General features: G+C 44.6%; 2 protein-coding genes and 1 long non-coding RNA gene across 3 annotated transcripts; 2 read left to right on the top strand and 1 right to left on the bottom strand.

Annotated features, from left to right (window-relative positions):
* Positions 1-801: 801 nt before the first annotated feature.
* Positions 802-1844, top strand: LOC120672770. Its single transcript, XR_005674304.1, has 2 exons — positions 802-1114; positions 1381-1844. It is a non-coding gene; the product is annotated as an uncharacterized LOC120672770 (long non-coding RNA).
* Positions 1845-3211: 1367 nt separating this feature from the next.
* On the bottom strand, positions 3212-4475 carry LOC120672771. Its single transcript, XM_039953343.1, has 2 exons — positions 3768-4475; positions 3212-3673 (listed from the first exon to the last, which is right to left on the bottom strand). Exons 1-2 carry the CDS (start codon positions 4039-4041, stop codon positions 3453-3455), a joined length of 495 nt encoding a protein of 164 aa, XP_039809277.1. The 5' UTR covers positions 4042-4475; the 3' UTR covers positions 3212-3452.
* A 472-nt stretch (positions 4476-4947) lies between these two features.
* Positions 4948-17570, top strand: LOC120672772 (ATP-dependent Clp protease proteolytic subunit 3, chloroplastic-like). Its single transcript, XM_039953344.1, has 5 exons — positions 4948-5433; positions 7800-7914; positions 10466-10641; positions 16749-16844; positions 16934-17570. Exons 1-5 carry the CDS (start codon positions 4951-4953, stop codon positions 17210-17212), a joined length of 1149 nt encoding a protein of 382 aa, XP_039809278.1. The 5' UTR covers positions 4948-4950; the 3' UTR covers positions 17213-17570.
* The last annotated feature ends 2542 nt before the right edge of the window (positions 17571-20112 follow it).

A 20112-nucleotide genomic window follows, 5' to 3' on the forward strand; every position in this document is an offset into this window, starting at 1 on the left:
CTCTCTGCCCCGCGTCGTGCCTCCCATGCCCCGCGCGCCGCGCCTCCATGCCGCCGCGCGCTGACCCATCGTCGCTGCTGCTCCGTGCGAGCACCGGCGGCGTCGATGGCGGCGCGCCCCAGCCGCTCCGTGCCGGACGACGACACCAGTCACCGCCGCCGCAAACGCCAGCCGCACGGCCACCGCGTCTCCCGATCTCGGACCCCTACGCCGCCGTCGTGGTGCCCGGCCCCCTGCCGCGATGCTGGCGCGCACCTACGTCTTCTGCAACTCGGAGGCGCCGAGGTAGGAGGCCCGCTTCCTGCTCCCGCTCGCGCACCGCGCCGCCCGCCTCGACTTCCACGTCCGGGACATCGACCCCTTGGGCTCCGACCTCATCGGCACCGCCTCCCTCCCCGTTGCCGCCGTCCCGCGCGAGCGCGCCGCTGCTGCCCGCATGCGCCGAGCTCACCGGCTGCCGTGTGCCGAGCTCGCCGGCTGCCGTTGCTTGCTCGCGCCGCTGCGCATGGCAAGCTCGCCGGCCGCCGCTTGCCCGCCCATGCAGCCGCCGCTCCGAGCGGACCCGCACCACCGCGCGTCGACCTCGCCGGAGAAGCGCCGTCAACATTTCAAATTAGTATTTCCAACATTCCATTCTTTCAATTTCAACATTTGGTATTTACGGTTCCAACATTTTGAAGTCAAATGTTGAACTTGTTTATAGAAAATGTCAAGTGAATTCTATTAAAATATTGAATATGATTGCACTAGTTAATTGAACCAATTGGAATGGATGGCTTATCGACCCCTGTAACCGCAGCCGCCGCCGATCCCGTCATGGCGCGCAGCCGCCCCTTGGTCGCGCCGTCGCTGGCCGTGGTGCGCCACCGCCGGTGTAGAGCGCCGCCGCACACCGCCTGATGGCCTCTGCGCCGCGACCTCCGGTGTGCGCCGTGCTCAGCGCTGTAGCGTCGCCTCCTCTCCTTGCTCTTCCCCTCCCCCGTGCGCCGGGCTTGGCCGGCCCGCCGGTCGTTCATGGCTCGGAGGGTGCCCCTGGTCGGGGAGGAGCAGGCGCCGTGGAAGATCACCGTGCATCTTCGGCGTTGACAGGTTCTTTGCCTGGGCGGAGAAAATGGTTTGCTTCTTCCATTTTCATAGATGTCGATGAGGCAAAACGCATCTGTTCTTTTCCTCTTCTCTATCAAGGCTGAGAAACCAAATACTTGATTCTCAATGCTGTTGCATGTACTCGATTTGTGATAAATAACAGTAAAGAAAGAAGAAATTTTGAAGAAACAGGTTGAGATGATGGCTGGCCGATAGTTGTAGTTTTCAATTCTTCTTTCATTTTCTTATGCTCTTTTGCTTTGGGCGATTATCCTTCGATTCTTATTCCTGCAGTTGAGGTCGGGCCTCTGTTCGGGATGGCGACTGCAGAGTTCATGGATGAAGAAGTTGATGGCGCCCGTTGTCATCGCTGGCGAGTGGCCGTTATTCATTGCGGTCTTCTTCTTGGCCTAGCATGTCACCGGCGAGCCCATGCGTCCAGTGGGGAAACGGCGTTCGCGACCACCACGGGAGCGCCGACCATGGCGGCCTCGTCGACGACGACCAGCACAGGCCGAAATAGCGTGGCCTATCGGCCTTTGTTCATGCAGCAATTCGGCGAGTTCTTCTCCACGGTGATTGTGTTGTTCTTGTTTCTTGTTGTGCCCAGAAGATTAGAGCGTGCGTTTAGGCGACTCCGCGAGTTTCTCTCAGTGGAGAGCAAATGCATGATAACATGTTAGAAGCGAAGGTGATTGGAATGGTTGGATTATATACATGACCAACGAGAGACCGAAATGACATGCCCATTCGATATAGCCTCTTCGTGAGTTGGCTCTTTGGTAGATTGGTCTTTTCGTAAAAAATAACCGCCTACTGACTAATTTTATTAACTATTATAGAAATTGATCACTAATTCTAATTTTTTCATAACAGTTTCGTGTAAGTTTTCGTGTAAGTGGCGACGCGTTTTTCGTTTTGACGAGTATATTGTATTGTATTATCAGGTGGTACGCTGTGAGTCTTTTATGGGCCACTTGTAGATGGGCTCTAAACTTGGCCTCTTTTGTTGTTGTTCCACGGGCCTTTTCTCCTTCTGAAGCACCATTTGTCTTCATTTTTTGGTTGAACTTTTTTGAGGTAACAGGAGGGATATGATCCCCTACTAGTTATATATTCAACAAAAAAAAGAGAGTACAACAAAATGATTATACAGGAAAAAGGAAAACAAACCCAACACTTACAGCTACATCTGTGACTAGACATTGTACAATGCGTGGGAAATTCTTCCTCTCCCGGGCCAAGCTAATTTATAGTGACAGTAGGGAGGGACTCCTACGGTCCATCTTCCGACCATTTTTTCTTTTTCTAGTATTTTTTTGTTGTTTTCTAATAAAAATTTTCGGAGAAACTTTTCTAGAAAAAATTTGAATGAGAACACTGAAAAAAAATTGAAAGAAAAAATCAAGCATAAAATTTTGAAGGAAAAGTTGTAAATAAATTGAAGGACATATTTTTTCATCCATAACGAAAGAAAAGTTCAGGTGAGAAAGTGGTAAAAATTTTTACAGCAAAAAATAGAAAAAAGAAAAGAAAAAAAAAGTGATGTACTTGGGAGCTCGCTGTTATCCGGCCTCCATGCTGGGCCTCCCCGCCACGGGCTCGCCGTCTCTCCCCGCCGCCGCCACGCCAGCTCCGCCCCGCACCAGATCCGGGAGGAAAGGGGGGGGGGGGGGGAGAAAGGAAAAGGGATTGGGAAAAATCCCCACATTGGGCTAGGGATAGATTTAGAGCCCGTAAAGAATGCAGCCATACGTTCCTCAGTTTGTCATCTGTTGGCAATGTATATTGACGAATATATTTTCTCCAGTCATTACCTTTTTTTTTTGCAAAAGTCTCCCATCACCAGTTGACTACTTGTTCAGCAGGCATATATGTCTGCATTGCACATCACGTTTCTCTAGTGAGAGAAAGGTTTATGCATTACCGATAGGGCGATAGATGACAAAGTTTATGAGAGGTCACTGATTAACAAGATACATTAAATTCAAATAAATTATAAATTTCAAATCAATCCAAACGCATTCAAACTAAATGTTGATAAACGTCTGTATTGCACATCACGTTTCTCTAGTGAGAGAAGGATTTATGCATTACCGATAAGGCGATAGATGACAAAGTTTATGAGAGGTCACTGATTAACAAGATACATTAAATTCAAATAAATTATAAAGTTCAAATTAACAAGATACATTAAATTCAAATAAATTATAAATTTCAAATCATTAAACGCATTCAAACTAAATGTTGATAAAGACGATACTTTCGTTTCTTATTAGGGTCACCGCGACAAATTAAACAAGATATATCGGATATTAGGCGTAGGCATGTGGCATCTATCGCACTCCGATGACAGCCATTGTCAATCAGGGGAGGAGGGGTCCCCGTGCTCGACGGCTGACCTCGTCAGGGTCCGGCTCCGCCGTTGGCTGGACGGCGTCCTGCATCTTGTGGAAGGGGTGGTCGGGCAACGCCGCCGGCCGGACAGTGCCGGCGCCGGCGCCGAGAGGCCTCGACAGGCCGGCCTTAGTCTTGCAGCTGTGGTAGCACTGCCCGTAGCAGGCCTCCATGTCCATGTCCTTGCCATCTGCACACCGACTCATGCCAACTCAAATCCAACCCAAGAGCCACTGATTCGTTGAGCGTTTGTAGTTTGTACGCATGGCGGTAACAGATCTTACCTGCTCGGAGAGGGTGGCAGGACTCCCTGACGCAAGCGAGCTGGCAGTTTATGGGGAGGCCGGCGAGGGCGGCGCCGGCAGTGGGGCGGCGGAGCGCGCCGTCGGGCCCGCAGGTCATGCCGCAGGCGTAGTTGCAGTAGTCGGTCATGGACTTGTCGTTGCCGACGCAGTTCTTGAAGCAGTTCTCGAAGCAGTCCTTGTCCGCGAGCACCGGCAGCGCCGCCGCCGCCAGCGCCACCGCGGCAGCGGCGACCGCTAGTAGCCCGGCAGCCATCCCTGTCCGCGGCGGCCGCTCACTCGACTCGCGCCTACTTTCTTGGATGCAGACTTGTTTGCGTCCGAGGCTCTACCGACGAGCGCGCGCGCGTGCTCTTATAAGACACGGCCGCCGGTCGGCCGGCGAGCGAGCCCTGTCGTCGTCATCTCTGTCACGCCGGGCGCGTGAGAGGAGGGGAGTGCAAGCGTGCGCGCAAGCGAGCAGGCGAGTTCTGTGTGCGCGCGCGGCGAGGCGGGGCGGGCGTGCTGCCTTGGCCAACCGGCTACCGTGCCGGGCGTTGCCTGCTCTGCTTCGGGGATTGTGGAGGCGCGGCGCGCCGGCAGCGGTTGGAGGGGCGGGAAGCGTGAGCGGTGCCGTCGGATAGATGACCGGAAATAACCGAACCACCACCCGTGCGCGCTTGCGGCAGATGAAGGAGAAGGCGGCGGCAATGGGAGGACACGAAGAAAGGCCATGTTTGGTTAGAGTGGAGAAAAGTTTTGATGAGAGAGAAATGAAGTTTTGACCACTAATTAGTGGTATTAAATAAAGTCTAATTATAAAATTACCTCCACAACTGCGGTACTGTAGCAGTTGCTCTAGCTAATGAGGCCTTTGACCATACGATTAGAGGATGATTGAGCGCGGTTACTGTAGCATCACTGTAGCCAATCATGATGAAACTTGGCTCATTAGATTCGTCTCGAAAAATTACACCCATTCCTAAAAAGGTATTGCAAATAAACTTCGTTTAATACTTCATGCATGCATTCGTCTTTTTGTGCAAAAATTTTCGTGGTTTTAACCAAACATGGCCAAAGATACAGACTCTGCAAGCCGCCAGCTCCGTCCGAAGCTAATGCATTGCATCTAGCTGAGCCGAGCTGCAGCATTTGATGAGAGAAGAAGCCGACTAGCCGAGGACAGATGCTGCCGTCCGATCCGTTCTGTGCCCACGCGGCAGTATTTGAGGGCGGGTCCTCACGGATGCGGTTTTGGGGCCCGTCCCCATCAATTCTTTTCCCCCAATCTGCCCTCCGACAAGAAGTGAAACCCCTCCATTCCGCTCCCAAGCTCCAGGATAACACTAGCAGCAGAAAGTCCGCCGCCGCGGGCCAAGAAATGGAAGCCGTGGCAGCAACCATGGCGGCGCTCCCAGCGCTTCCCTGCACTTCCTCCACTCCATCGTCCACTTTCCTCACCCCCAGCTCCTCCACTGGCCGGAGGATGGCGCCAAGGGCAGTGGCCGTCCGTGCATCTGTGGCAACAGCGGCCCGAGGGACGCACTCCGTTGGGGGGGACCCGTCCGGGCTGGCAGCAGCCAGGCCGGCGGCCAGAAAGGCGCGCCTCGAGGAGCTCGACACCACCAACATGCTCCTTCGCCAGCGCATCGTCTTCCTCGGCTCCCCGGTTGGCTTCTTTGATTCGTTTCCGTCCCAAAAATTCGCTCTCTATATTCATACTATTCTTGCAATTTTCGTTAGGTTAGTCACTCTGTAGATAGATGCCACGCGCGGAAAAGCCAAAACATTGAAATCTATTTTATGGTTCACACCTGTGGTAACCGTTCTAAAAAGAGCCATCCTAATATGTTTGTATGCAACACAAAAGGAATTTGTTTAAGACAAACGGAAGTTTCATATGTATTAACATATGACATGTTTAGGTTCAGTGCTTCAATGGTGCACGTACATAGAAATATAGAATTCATGGTTAAGTTACATATGTAATCATACTTAGTATGACCATCATGTTCATGAACTCATGGTTATTGTGAAAACCTGAAATCAAATGATATGAGCTACTTTCTCAGCAGGGCCGGCTCATAGTTTTGAAGGGCCCCGGGGCGAGCCAGACATTATAGGCCCTTTAGACTAACCATTTTTCATTTGAGACAGTAATTAAAAAAGATAAAAATTCTAACAATATATGTAATTCATGAAGAATAATATCAATATTATAAACTAAAATGATAAAACATGAAACTAATTATAATGATGATGTGAATTATGATTACCTCAAATAAGAACTAAACTCCAATAATTCTATGTATAATAAGCCTTCAGTTCTTCTTAAAGAAATGTCTACGAGCATTTCTTGATGCAAAATCAAACCCTAACAAAATTTATGCCTCATAATCAATATAATCATTACCTGGTAGACAAGTAGAGGGAGAGCTTGCCGTGGAGTTGTGGATCGCTAGTGCAGACTGTGCACGCAGCAGTAGGCAGCACCAGCACACAGCACGCAGCACGCAGCACGCAGCAACACGCAATGACGCAAACCAGAACCAGCGGCCAGCAGACCCTCCTGACTCCCTGAGATGCACTGACGCAGCACGGCAGCAGGACGCCGCTCGTGCAGTCGGCAGTCGCGTGGCCGCGTGGGCGGTGGGCCGCGGTGCGCCTGGGCGTGCAGACTAGGGATGGCAATGGGTACCCGAAACCCGAGGCGGGTATGGAATGATTTTTCTACCCGTGGGTATATTATTGGGCAAAATCCTATACCCATCGGGTATGGTGGGTACGGGTGCGGGTTTATACTACCCATACCCGCCTACCCGCGGGTAAGAAATACCAGCAGAAAAAAACAAATGAGCCTAAGTGCCTAACTCATTTTAGCCCATATGACATATGAATTTAGCTCAAATCCAATTAAACCCTCCTAATATATATATTGTTGAACCCTCTCTAACTCATGTTAACCCATATGACCTATTAACTTGTTGCAATGAAGCTTATAGTGATTTATTTTTCATGTGAATGTCTAATATTTACATGTAATACTCGGGTATGATTTCGGGTGCGGGATACCCGTCGGGTAAAAATTACCCACGCGGGTACGGGTATGGAATTATTTTCTTACCCGTATGCGGGTACGGGTAACCCGACGGGTAAAATTTAATCCTAGCGGGTACGGGTATGGGTGGTCACTACTTGTCGGGTTTATACCCGTTGCCATCCCTAGTGCAGACTCCGGTGCCCGGCGACCGCCGGCCGGTGAACCGCGATCGCCAAATCGCCGCTGTCGCGTGGAAGGGCGGCGGAGGAAGTCCAAAAGTCTTTTGCGTGCGGGCCTGGCTAATTGGTGTGCTTGCTCTATTTTCTGAGTTGGGCCTTGGGCCAAATATTACTACTCCCTCCGTCCTAAAAAGAATGTAAATCTCGCTTCTCGGGAAGTCAAACACTTTTAATTTTGACCAAATTTATACAAACAATTGCTAACATTTGTGTCTCCAAATTGATGTAGTATAGAAATATATTACATGATTAATCTAAAGATACTTATGTTGTAATATATATGTTATTATTATTTTGTATAAATTCGGTCAAAGTTGGAATTGTTTGACTCCTCAAAAAACGAGATTTACATTCTTTTGGGACGGAGGGAGTACTACCTAGTACCTAATGCATACTTGATTTTGGGCCCCTCTATTCCATGGGCCCCGGGCCATCGCCCTGCCTGCCCCCCCTATGAGCCGGGCCTGTTTCTCAGTTACAGCTTACTTCTTCCTGAACGTTGGTCCTTCAACATATACATCTGCAACACTGTTATTTATTTTGGATTGCTGACTGAAGTGTGTGTTTCATGATTGGGATTGTTAGCGCGAATTACTTTGTACATCACCTTTTTATTTGAATTGATGTACGTTTTGTACTATCTATGCTTGCATTTGTTAGCAAATTGAATCTAGGGAGATTTCTTTATTCCATCAGTTTGATCAAAATATATTTCGATCTATATATGGATCTGTTGGAATGGCTTATGATATGTAGGTGGATGATACAAGTGCTGATCTTATTATCAGCCAGCTCTTACTATTGGATGCAGAGGACAAAACTAAAGACATTACGTTGTTTATCAACTCACCTGGAGGTTCCATAACAGCAGGTTTGTTTTTTCACTTAGCCGTTGCAAGAGCATATGCTGGTGCTCTTTGTGTGAACAGATGAACTTTTCAGATTAATTTTGATGCACTGCAATAAGCTGGCATTAGTCTTATTGGGCTTGGTTCATTGGGTTAAGTGGCTGGATTATCAGTGAGATGAAGGGTTATGTACATCCCTTGACCCCTTCAAATACTCCAATTGGAAAACATCTATCCAACCACTCGATATCCACAAATACTATGGAGGTGTAACCTATACCCCTGCCCCACCCTTACACAGGGGTGCCGTAACCTATACCGTAACCCGTGTGAGAGCGGGCCGGGGTGAGCCGCGACCTATTTCCATGTGTTTTGGCGTGTAGGCAAGCGAGAGGATTTTTTTAACCTCAACCTGAAATTCACTCCCACCGGGAGTCGAACCCAAGACTTGAGGAGTGCTACTAAGACCACATAACCAATCCGGCTGGGCACACGTTCGCTTTTGTCATTTAATAAAGAAAGCTGCAGATGAGCATATGGTACAACCACTTGCTAGAAGGCATTGCAACATAGGATCTCCTTATATGCAGATGATGTGGTGCTTTTCTTGAGGCCTTCGGCCAGTGATATTGAAATTACTCTGGATATCCTACAGCTCTTTTGTAATGCTTCTGGGTTCACAACAAACCTCTAGAAAAGTAGTGTTCTCCCCATTATGGCAAGAATCCCTACCATGTCAGGTACCTGAATTCCCTTGTAAGTATCTAGGAGTTCCTCTCTCCCCTCACAAGACCACCAAAGCAAGCACACCCCATTGTTGAAAAAGTGGCAGACATACTCCCAAGTTGGAAGGCTGATTTGCTTACCAAAGCTGGTAGATTGATTCTGCTACAGTATGTGCTCACCTCAATGCTCATCTACATTTTCTTGGCAGTCGAGCTACCACCTTGTGCTTTAAAGGCAATTGACAAGATAAGAAGAGGTTTTTTGTGGAAAGGCAGCAAAGATGCTAGAGGAGGGCACTGTCTGCTTGCTTGGCCAAAGGTCACAAGACCAGTTTATTATTATTTATTATTTATTTTTTTGGGGGGGATTGGCATCTCTGATCTTCAAAATTTAGGGTGGGCCCTGAAACTTAGGTGGCTGTGGTTGCAGAAAACAGAGCTTGAAAAGGCATGGGCTTTCTTCCCCATCCAAGCCCAGTCCCAGGTCCAGTCCTTTGCAATGGCTGTTGAAACAGTAATTGGAAATGGAAAAAAATACTTGTTTTTGGTCAGATTGCTGGCTGCTTGGTCTGAGGTTAAAACAGACACTGCTACATTTTTCAATGCAATAGCAGTAAGAGCAAGAAAAAGAACGGTTTATGATGCTATCACTAGTGGAAGATGGATTTCAGATATTAGAGGAGCTTTAAGTGTGAAGGTTCTCATTGAATACCTTCACCTGTGGGATCTTCTTTCCAATGTTGAGCTACAGCCAGAGGTGGAGGACATACATATTTGGAAGTTCACAGGTTCTGGAGTATATTCCACCAAATCAGCTTATGAGGCTTTATTCATGGGAGCCACTCAGTTTGATTCATGGGAAAGAATTTGGAAGAGCTGGGCTCCATGAAAATACAAGTTCTTCATGTGGACTGTGGCCCATAATTGGTGTTGGACAGCAGATAGACTTGCTAAAAGAGGCCTTAACCACCCACCAAAATGCCCACTTTGTGATCAGGTTGGAGAAACAATTGATCACCTGTTGGTCTCTTATGTTTTCACCCAGCAGTTTTGGTTCAGCATCCTGCAGCAGTTTGGTCTGCAAGCTATTGCACCACAGTTAGATTATCACTGTTTTATTGACTGGTGGGCAGGAGGAAGCACCAGGTTCTCTGGTCAGGTCAAAAAGGGAGTTCATTCCATCATTATCTTGGGGTCTTGATTAGTTTGGAAGCACCGAGGCTAATTTATCCAGTGTCACGACAGCCTTTAGAGAAGATGTCCAGCAGTGGTCTGTAGCAGGGGCTCGAGGAGTTTCTTATCTCCTTGCCCTAGCTCCTACCTCCTACCTCCTAGCTGCTCTGGGCAGGTGGTGTGGTCCGGTCCGTAGTAGTAGTTTTTGTATAAGAGAGAAAATCTAGTTTAGGGTGTGTTACAGACCCTTTATCCCTATTACAATTTTTGGTTTTGGGGACTCTTTCTCCCCCTTTTTTCCCTTCTTAATATATCGATGCGCAGCTCTCCTGCACGTTCGAGAAAGAAAAACTCCTTTTGTTCTACCCTAAATCTTGTAAGTTCTTTGAGACCCAGATTGTTTCGGGTTGGCATAAACCTTGCCAGTAAGGTTTTTCCCCCCCTTTTCCATTGTTTCTGGTTGGCCTAAACCTTGCCTGTAAGGTTTGACTCTCTTGTCAAGTACTACCCAAACATGGATGGAAGTAAAGAATTCGGGGATTTGTCTATTCGAATTTTGTATAATACTAATACAAGTAGTAACTCCTTGTCCAACTGTACAGATTATTGCTCTCTTAATTTCATATAAAGAGCAGTTTCCGGACACAATTATAACATATGACACATCAATTTACAGGTATGGGAGTATATGATGCTATGAAATTTTGTAAGGCTGACATCTCAACTGTTTGCTTTGGATTGGCGGCTTCTATGGGTGCATTTTTACTTGCTGCTGGGACAAAGGGTAAGAGGTATTGCATGCCAAATGCGAGGATTATGATCCATCAGCCATCAGGTGGTGCTGGTGGGAAAGTAAGTAACAATTGTTTGTTGTTTTGTTGCTTTGTGCTATTTGTTTCTCGTCAGATGTGCTGTGTTATCTGTTTCTATTTAGTTGAGTCCCGAAGTTGGAGCATCTTTTTTCTTTACTAGTAGGGTGCACGTGCGACATCGCACGTGTCTAAAGAATAATATTGCAAAAAATAATTACATTAAATTTTAGTTGCAACAAGCATTTTTAAGAAACTATATATGGTGAAAACAAGCAACGAGATCTAAATTATGGTGAAAATACACAAAATATTCAAAACATATAAAATATATAATTATAAAAACATCCTAATATATAATAAGTTTATTATTTGGGATTACTTTTGTTTGCCTTCCAATATCTATATGGTTTTTATTTGGGCTTTTCTTCATTCCTTTTTCCCTCCGTTCGCTTGGTTGTTGCTATTATTTTGGACGTACTGAGGTACACAAATGTACATGCCTGCTCATGGGATTGTCTTATAATGTTGCCCATCCTTGATCACCCCATCTTTCTCACTAACAGATGCATATTATTTGGCACCTAGCATATGCCATAACCACCAGAAATCTTAAGGCTACCTCTGAATGTCAATTACTACAAAAATTCAGCCCATTACATATGAAGGGTGAAGGGACCCATTGATTGTTCTCACATATGAAATCACAACGTCGTCAATGCATCTCGACAAAAATGATATAGATTGAAGCAATGAGCTGCATAATCTTGATTACACAAGCCCACGATCATGGAGAGTTGCCTTATCTTTTCTTGCTCCAACTCCTTTGCCTCTCCCACTCAGCCATTGTTGCTCAGCAAAGTTTGTTCCTCTCTAGCACCTAAATTCTAAAATAAATGATTAAATAGACTAATATCAATTAGCCTTACCCACAATCACCGAGCACACCTTATTCTCTTCCTAAAATTGACTGCTTCATCCCAAACCAGAGGAGCCTCGCCAACACCTCGCGACTGCGAAACCAGGGATGACATACCCTATCGGACGAGGGCGCGCGGCCGGTTGCGAGTGCCTCTCACGACTTCCTGCGTGCAAGTATCAGGCGAGCGCAGGGAGGCTCTTCGTGCGACCGCTCGGCTTCCAGAGCACAAGATTAATCTAGTTGTTCCTGTAAACTACATAGGCACAACAGTATATATCAACTGCTATCGAAAGCAACTCAAAGAAAACATAACAGATATAATTGGAAAGAGGTATCCACCTTAAAATCTTTTAGAGCAATAACCCTCTTAGATACTGATTATACTTGCAGGTAATCAGACATGCATTTCAGATATGCCAATAACAATGATGATATCTGAAAAAGCAAAGGCTATCTGAGCTCTAATAGAAAGAAGAAAGGATAGGAAATTTGCTAAATAATGAGTAAGGACCAAATTCACAAAAGCCTGGAAAAAAGTGTAAGAAAAGATCTGGTTGAACCAACCTATGTCAAAAAGCAGGAATGGAAGAGTGTGCCCAAAATACCTTTTCAAGAACTGTTTCTTGAAGTTCAGGAAGTCGATCATTAGAATTTTTTTGGTTAAAAAAACTGTGTTCATAATACCAATAGGACTGATATGATATCTAACAAGATCGCCAAATACAATCACCAAAACATCATTAATCAACTGAGGAAAAAGCAGAGCCTGCGTTCAAGGTGTACTTATCCATTTTAGCATATTGTTCAAGGTGTACTTTAAATTTGATGAGATAAGCTAAAACATTTAGATCATACAACATTGAAGTAAAAATATATAGCAATCAATTTAAAGTTACACATTTGAACATCCAACTAACCTGAAGACTGGAATTCTCAACTGCTTAAACATTCAAATTAGATTCTAGAAATGATGCATAGTTAGAGCAAAAACAATAATATGGCTCATTTAAAGCTAACTCAAAGAAATAGGCACAACAATATATAGGCACAACAATATATATCAGTTGCTTTCGAAACCAACTCAAAGAAAACGCAATAAATATAATTGGAAAGAGGTATCCACCTTAAATCTTTTAAAGCTACCCTTTTAGCCGCTGATTTGAGATGTAGGTATTCAGACATGCATTTCAGATATGCCAACAATAACAGCGAAGGTATCTGAAAAAGCAAAAGGGCTATCAGAGATCCATTGGAAAGAAGAAAGGACAGGAAATTTGCCAAATAAAGCGTAAGGACCAAATTCAGAAAAGCCTGAAAAAAAGGTCTAAGAAAAGGCTTGTGGAGCCAACCTGGTAAACAAAATAAGAACGGAAGAGTGTGCCCCAAAGAATTAAGGAACTGAAATAAATTGGGAACACAATCTTTTATCACCACTGAATCATGGTGATTGCATTCCAAGGCAGTGGGAGCGTAGCTTCGTGGAATGGTGCGCAAGGTGATGAAGAAGGTGAAAAAAGACTATAAGAGAGGAGTAAACTCCCTAATAATTTTGGGCGCTTGGATGATATGGAAGCACAGGAATGCCTGTGTGTTTGAGGGGGTGGCTCCCTCGGTCAACTTCATCAAGAGGGATCTCAACTTATTTGGTGTAATCTAGTCAGCTAGGTCAAGGTTTTGGTCATGCTCTAATTTGTTTCATAAGCTAACTTTTCATCTTTTGAACCTATCTGTCATATTTGGTCCCCGTATGTGAGATGGGAGTTGTAAGGGGACTACTTTTCTCTCTAATGCAATGAAGCGCAGCTCTCCTGCGTTTTCCCAAAAAAATGGAAATAGGCTTCCTTGGTAATAGAGGAACAATAATGGATTTTTTGAGGTTTCAGTTCCCATAAAAGTATTTCTTTTCGAACAAACAAACAAATATTCGAGCATTCAAAAGATATTTTACAATTGGAAATAAAATTGAATACTCAACTACTCTGATTGATTCTCAATTTGAATTATGACAAATATTCGAGCTTTTAAAAGATCTGCATTGTTAAGAACAAAAATAGCTTTAATCAGGTAACCTGCCACCACTTCTTAATTTGCCAACAACTGTGAAGAGAAATTAATTAAAAATTTAAAAGATCATTGAACAGAGAAGTACCCGTTGCTTGTCCATCAGATGCAGCTTGCATCGCCACCATGATCACTGGCTCCTTAAGTAGCAGCATACAAATCGAACAACACAAATCAAAATGACGCTTCAACCATGTGGCCGAAATTGTGAGAAATGAAAAAATATGTATCCAGAGAATAAGGTTAATGTCGAGAGATGGAGAATAGTAAGAAGGATAGTCATCTGAGTTAATTTTTTTAGTTATATCAACATAGATCAAGTTGATTGTTTCAAAGTCGTTGGTTATCCATTGTCTGCCATACTTAGCACTTAGATAACACAGTGAATATAGATAACGGGCGTAATCCTGAATTTGTAAACAGAGAGCACAGACTCACCCATGGATTTGCAACCAGAAATACCATTTCTTCTGGTGAATCAATTTGACAACCAAAATAATTTGACATCCCTGACCATTAATCAAAATATTCATAAGTCTAGGAGTTGTCACTGGGAATTGAAATGATGTCAAGTCATGTAGAATACATTCTGAACTCGTAGCAGACAGTACAAATTATTTTAAAATACTCATCGAGCAAGATAAATATTTCAAATTTCGTAAATGTGAGCACCTTGAATTGGGAACAACGAAATTTGAGATTCTAGCATTCATGAGGTGTAGGCTTTAGTATAACAAAAGACATGGGACACTAAAACTGAAACTATTATTGATTGAATTTTTTTCAGTTTCATATCTCAAGACTATTAGTGAACACCAAACAATATATCAGTCAACGCCTAGCCTCATTTTACCGCTTCTCTATAACACAGCATAACTGCTGAGTGAGAACATGTTGGAAACACTCACAAATCCTATATTCATTTTCTTTAGGAACATGTATTGTTTCAGCTGAGTATATTTCTCCACATTCTGGTAAGCGTGTATCTGAAATACTGCTATGCTCAGTCAAGGGACTTGAAATTTGAAAATAATACTACAATGGAACTTGAAATTATGCAAAGAGCGCACCATGTACTCATCGCCGAACTCGATCGGGAAGGCGTCCTTAATGGCCTCCACCGGTATCGCTCATGAGGATGAAGACGTTCTTGGCGTGGTTGGCCCCAAGCTGTACGAGCACAATAGTGCCCTCCTCCTCCTCCTCCTCCTAGAAGAGCTCGTCATCGTCCTCTTGCCTGCAAAGCGAGGATACCAAGGTGGACGAGGAGGCCCCATCCCTGCGTGCCCGGCCAGCTCGCTGCCGTAGGTGAGGATCTTGCACAGATTGCGCCTCATCCGCTGCTGGTTGTGGTACGCCGCGCAACGGTCTCCAGCACCGTCCCCTCCGCGCCTCGCCGAGCGCCGCCGCCACAAATCCGCGCCACCGCCGTAGATCCACGCCGAGCGCCGCGGGGGGAAGGGAGAGGTGCGGCCGGCCCGAGCTGCCGAGCTGCTCCTCTTCCCGCTGCCACCATGGACGCGGTGGCCTCCTCCCACGCCACCGGCCGGGCCCACCGCCCAGCGCCGCACACGACCGGTTTCAGCCCCGCCGCTGTTGCTGCCACGCACCGGCCCGCCTGCGCGTACGGACGCGTCATGGAGTGCACAGGCGGGTGGTGCGGGGTTCACAGGCGGCGGCTGCGCATCGGGGGTGAAAGAAGAGATGAGAGAGAAGGAAAGGGAGGCATGATTTGTGGGATGAGGAAGGGACACAAGGACCAGGAAAGCGTGATTCGTGGGCGGGATTGGGAGTGGGTACGGGGGCGGGGGTAGAATTTTCGCCGGTGAAAAAATAACGGGCAAACTGCGGGAAACATTTTAGAAACAGTGTTTTTTTCCCTCACCACCTAGATTTCCATGTCCACTTTGCTTACAGGTGGGGACAGCGAGGGGGAATGTGAGAGGTGGGTAGGAATTTTTTTGGTGGAAGGTGACTTTGAAAGTTATGGATCTTTATAGTATAGATATTCTTTTACTACTGCCTCTTTTTTATGCCCTTACTATGTGGCTCTTGCTGTGTTTCATCTGTAGCCTGATCATCTTGCTTGGGACTAAATGCCTTTGTTGTTTCTACGGCTAAGATTATGTTTCTTTTTCCTCCTTTTTCTCTTCTTTCGAAAAAACTTGACCAGGGGAGAGGTGTCCCCTGATTTTTGTCTGAAGAAGATTGTGCCACGACTTGAATCTGGACTGACTCAGCGAACCTCTACTTTGATGTGTTTGGCTGACCAGTTGCACTGTGAGAGTGTTGGCTTTTTTTTTCTGCATGAAAAGGCATGTTTGTCTTATTAGATTTTTTATACAAAAATGGGGGATTTGGTGTAACCATATATTACAATTACCTGAACCAGTGGCACAAATAACAATATCATGGTACACTATTATATTAATAGGCTTAGGGCACCTCCAGTGTGGTCTGAAATCGAATAGAAGTCGATGAAAATCGAATACTACACACTGTGGGAGTCGACTCATCGTTGTCAGAGGCAAAAATCGACCTCCAAAGTCCAAACACGGTTCGACGCGAGCGAATAAAAAAGTGAATTCAGGCACTCCGATCATCCCTTTCCTGTGGATCAGCGCACAACCCAAAGCCGCCGCGTCTGGATGAGTAGCAGATGGGTCGGCAGTTTCCATTTGTTTATTTGAGCGTAGGCCCCACCGAACCGAACATGACACTACGGCCGTCGAACGCTACTCACGCAAGCGATTTTGCAGTTCTGAAATCGAACGCAGCACTGGAGCTGGCCTTATGTGTGCAGTAGCAATAAACAGCTCCTTAGCTCATATCTAGTTCATTTGTAGTGCATTTATTCTTATAACTTCTGAAATTGGAGTTTTTTTTTGAAAGGAATGAAATTGGAGTCTTACACTAAACTAAATATGTCAAAATCAGAGGAAAAGACCTTGAGAACTGATATTGGAACCTACAACCAGAATCTTCCATTAGATAGATGAGAATCTTCCTATCCTCCTATCCTTTGTTTTGCAATACTGCTAACTTGGTTTTGTTTCTGATCCATGTCAAATAAATATGCTTCCAAGGCACATTGTGCTATTTTTCTGACTCTAGCATGTAAAGAACAGTGACACTGATTTATGGGTTTACCTTGCATATTCTTGTAGGTCACAGAGATGGGACTACAGATAAGAGAGATGATGTACGAGAAGATTAAGATCAATAAAATATTGTCGAGAATTACTGGAAAACCTGAAGAGCAGGTACTTCAGAATTTCTTGTATGATGCTTGCTTTTCGTAAAGCAACAAAAAGTTCCGTTGCAGACGTGTATTGATTGCCATTTCTTGTAGATTGATGAGGACACAAAGTTTGACTATTTCATGAGTCCTTGGGAAGCCAAGGATTATGGGATAGTTGACAGCATTATAGACGAGGGAAAACCAGGGTTGGTGGCTCCCTTGGCAGGAGCTGTGCCGCCTCCAAAATCGCGTGTGTGGTACTTGTGGAAGGCTTCAGGGCCGACTAGGAAGATCATGACGGATCTACCTTCGGAGGAGAAACTAGTTCTCAATGGTAATGGCAGTGCAACTGGAGATGATGGTAAGCTCAAGAAGGCCTCGGCAAGTTGAAGCCTGCCTTCTCTCTTACAGTAATTTAATGGAAGGTGGCTTTGCTATGGTGGAAGGCAATAATAGGATGATGGATAAAGAATTGAGCTTACTGCCGTACCTGTATGCCAGATCATTGTTTGCTTACATATTATGGCCAACCTGGTAGTTGGTAGAGAAATGATGTTTGTGGAGATGAATCCAAAACAATGTCTTGTATGGTGCATTCTTTTTTATTCTTTCCTTCCGATGCACCATTAGTTCGAAACGCCAGGATATGCTGTCATTTTAGGCCCTGTTTGCAAATATTCGATTGTTTTGCAAAGTGAATTAGACCTGCTACTTTTTGTGCACAAGAAAATATAGGTATTTTTTTGTCCTTGGAAACTGCTGTTTGCGTAAGTGGAAAAAACAACTGTGCGCATTAATTGGGTACAAAGCTATCGGCTGGAAAATTCTTGTGTCAAATTGGAGCTCAAAATTAATCAAATTTGAGTTGTGATTCTCAAAATTTAGACAAGAGCATCCGATGGGACCTCAAGAGCAAAGAAATTCATATCACAGTTGAACATGCAGTAACTGGAGGCGGATCTCGGCACTTGGATGAACCCGTTCACTTCTAGCCAACACAATGAAATTGTGAATGGCAAAACATAGAAGAAAGTTTTTTCTACACCACGAGCACCGTTCTTCCTAGTAGTGAGTGAAGCTGTGAAGGAACGGAATGATGATGACGATGCCGGAGAGGTCGTCAGTACGTGGGATTTGAGGACAACGAATCAACGATAGCTCCTTTTTTTTTTTGAACGGATCAACGATAGCACCTTGATTGCAGAGAACACTGTCAAGTTTTAGTTCTGAAAGCACGAATATAGCCCCTATAGATTAATTAGCGGAGATGGGGTTTCGCAAAAAAAAAAAGATTAATGATTATGTTTCCCAAAGTGCCAATCCGAGTCGAGCAACAAAGCCCTAGAAAGGAAGATGAGCGTCCTCTTAATTATATGCGTCCATGAACTGCTTGAGTGAATCCCTGTTTGGAGCCAGGACGACATGAAGTTTTATTTGAAGGTTGCAGGCTCTCTCACTCTTTCCTTCTTCCTTTCACTATTTTCTTTTTTATGCCTCTCTCTTTTTCCCCCTTTTTTAATATCTCTCTCCTTTTTTTTTACTTTTTTTAAGCAAGTCGGAGCTGACACCTTCTGCAAACCTAGATACTCCTTGGTATGGCTAGAATTTGCAGCAAGACACTGAGCGATTTCCCTCCACACTTGAACTTTTGTGTAAAAGCCAAGTGTACAATGACGGAGTCTCCTTTCGAGTGTGTTCCAACACCAAAGAGCATTTAGGTGTACAATTGATGCGCCCCCTATATTATCGGGCGTCGTATGTCCCCCGCTCTTCTTAATCTTAACTTGAAATGGTTAGAACCAATAATACCCGAAGTTGCATACTATGCTTAAAAATGTGTCCTTGTTTTTATTTAAGAGAAAGATTTTTTAATTACTTCTTTAAAGATAATTTGGGCTATCTTCCGGTAGTGCTTTGTTTATGATCGCAAGCTCGACCATGGGGATTCATACTGTAGCGAGCTTCACCACCATTTGTTGATTTATCGTTGTTCAACCTGCAAGGTTAGTGCACAAATATGACTACGAGCCCTGCAAAGATATTATGACTAGCAGAACTAAATTCAACCATCCTACAGGGCGTCTATGATAGGAACCCTAATATGATCATATGACTCGTAGTGCCTTTGCACAAACGATGAAAACGTCTCGGAGATATTAAGAATGAGCATGATTCTTAATGACGAACTTCATTCTCATGGAGTGAGTGGCTTGATCTCCGGATGAGCAACTCAAGAATGTTCATGGCCCAAGAGTGAAAGAGGATGTATGACTCTATGGGTCAAACAAACGATTTTGAGTTCGGGTCACGAGGGAAACGAGTTTCTTTCACAACTCATCCCCTCCTTAGGTCGAGAGCCTCACATTTCATAAAAGATGAATATGGTGGCAACGCTATCCATCCTAAGGTTCCAATAGAAGTCCAATTGTAATGAAGGGTGAACAGGATTGTATTGGGCATCAATCTAAATCAAGGAATAAGATGTGAGTTTTCAATCAATTGATTTGATTGGCATCGATAGGTAATATTATTACTGGAAATGGCTATAAAGTTGTCTTTCAGCATATTAAAGGAAAGGAAAATAGCTTACCAGACTTGTTTTCTCGATCAACTATTTTGCAAGAATGAAAAAGAAATAACTTTTAATGGAGTGGAAACTTTCACCTATGGGTCAGAGAATAAGCTCAGAGTTTCCCCACCAAATTCATACAAGTTCAAGCCTAGATGAAGTTCAAGAATGCATATTGGATAATTTCTGATTTCAATATAACAATAAGAGAGAAGAAAAAGGATATATGCTATCAGTGCTCAATAGCCTTGCCGAATATTTTAATATAACAAATGACTTGATCCCTACATGAGAGACTCCAAAACCACCCGGGATCAAACCTATATATGTGGTATTTGATGGAAAGTCTCCAGGAGTATATGTGTCATTTGAAAGCTTAATATCTCAAAAGAAGGAAGCTAAATATGATGGAGGACTATCATGGAAGAAATATCTTGTCATTGATGAAGCATTGGGCCAAGCAAGAAAAATTATTGGAATAAATTACTTCATTGAGCCAGCTGCAAAAGAATATATCCAAATGCATAAGAAGGCAAAAAATAAGAATGTTGTAGTGAATACACCAGCGGTGAATATCAAGGAAGAAGGATCATCCAAAAAACCAGCATATAAAGAATGCTTTGTGAAGGGAGTTGATCCTTTGGATAGTAAATATAGCGATTCCAAGTTAGAAGAGAAATATGAGAAAATATTTCCACAATGAAAGAAAAAAATAAAGGAG

Source organism: Panicum virgatum, chromosome 5N (assembly GCF_016808335.1).
Source record: "Panicum virgatum strain AP13 chromosome 5N, P.virgatum_v5, whole genome shotgun sequence".
Classification (NCBI taxonomy): domain Eukaryota; kingdom Viridiplantae; phylum Streptophyta; class Magnoliopsida; order Poales; family Poaceae; genus Panicum; species Panicum virgatum.

Bases quoted from the DNA above. Each gene is read 5' to 3' on its own strand.
- LOC120672771 (XM_039953343.1), bottom strand. From the start codon at position 4,041: ATGGCTGCCGGGCTACTAGCGGTCGCCGCTGCCGCGGTGGCGCTGGCG. The intron at 3,674-3,767 runs GTAAGATCTGTT...GTCGGTGTGCAG, and splicing joins CTGCCACCCTCTCCGAGCAG to ATGGCAAGGACATGGACATG.
- LOC120672772 (XM_039953344.1), top strand. From the start codon at position 4,951: ATGCTGCCGTCCGATCCGTTCTGTGCCCACGCGGCAGTATTTGAGGGC. The intron at 10,642-16,748 runs GTAAGTAACAAT...ATATTCTTGTAG, and splicing joins CAGGTGGTGCTGGTGGGAAA to GTCACAGAGATGGGACTACA. The intron at 16,845-16,933 runs GTACTTCAGAAT...CATTTCTTGTAG, and splicing joins CTGGAAAACCTGAAGAGCAG to ATTGATGAGGACACAAAGTT.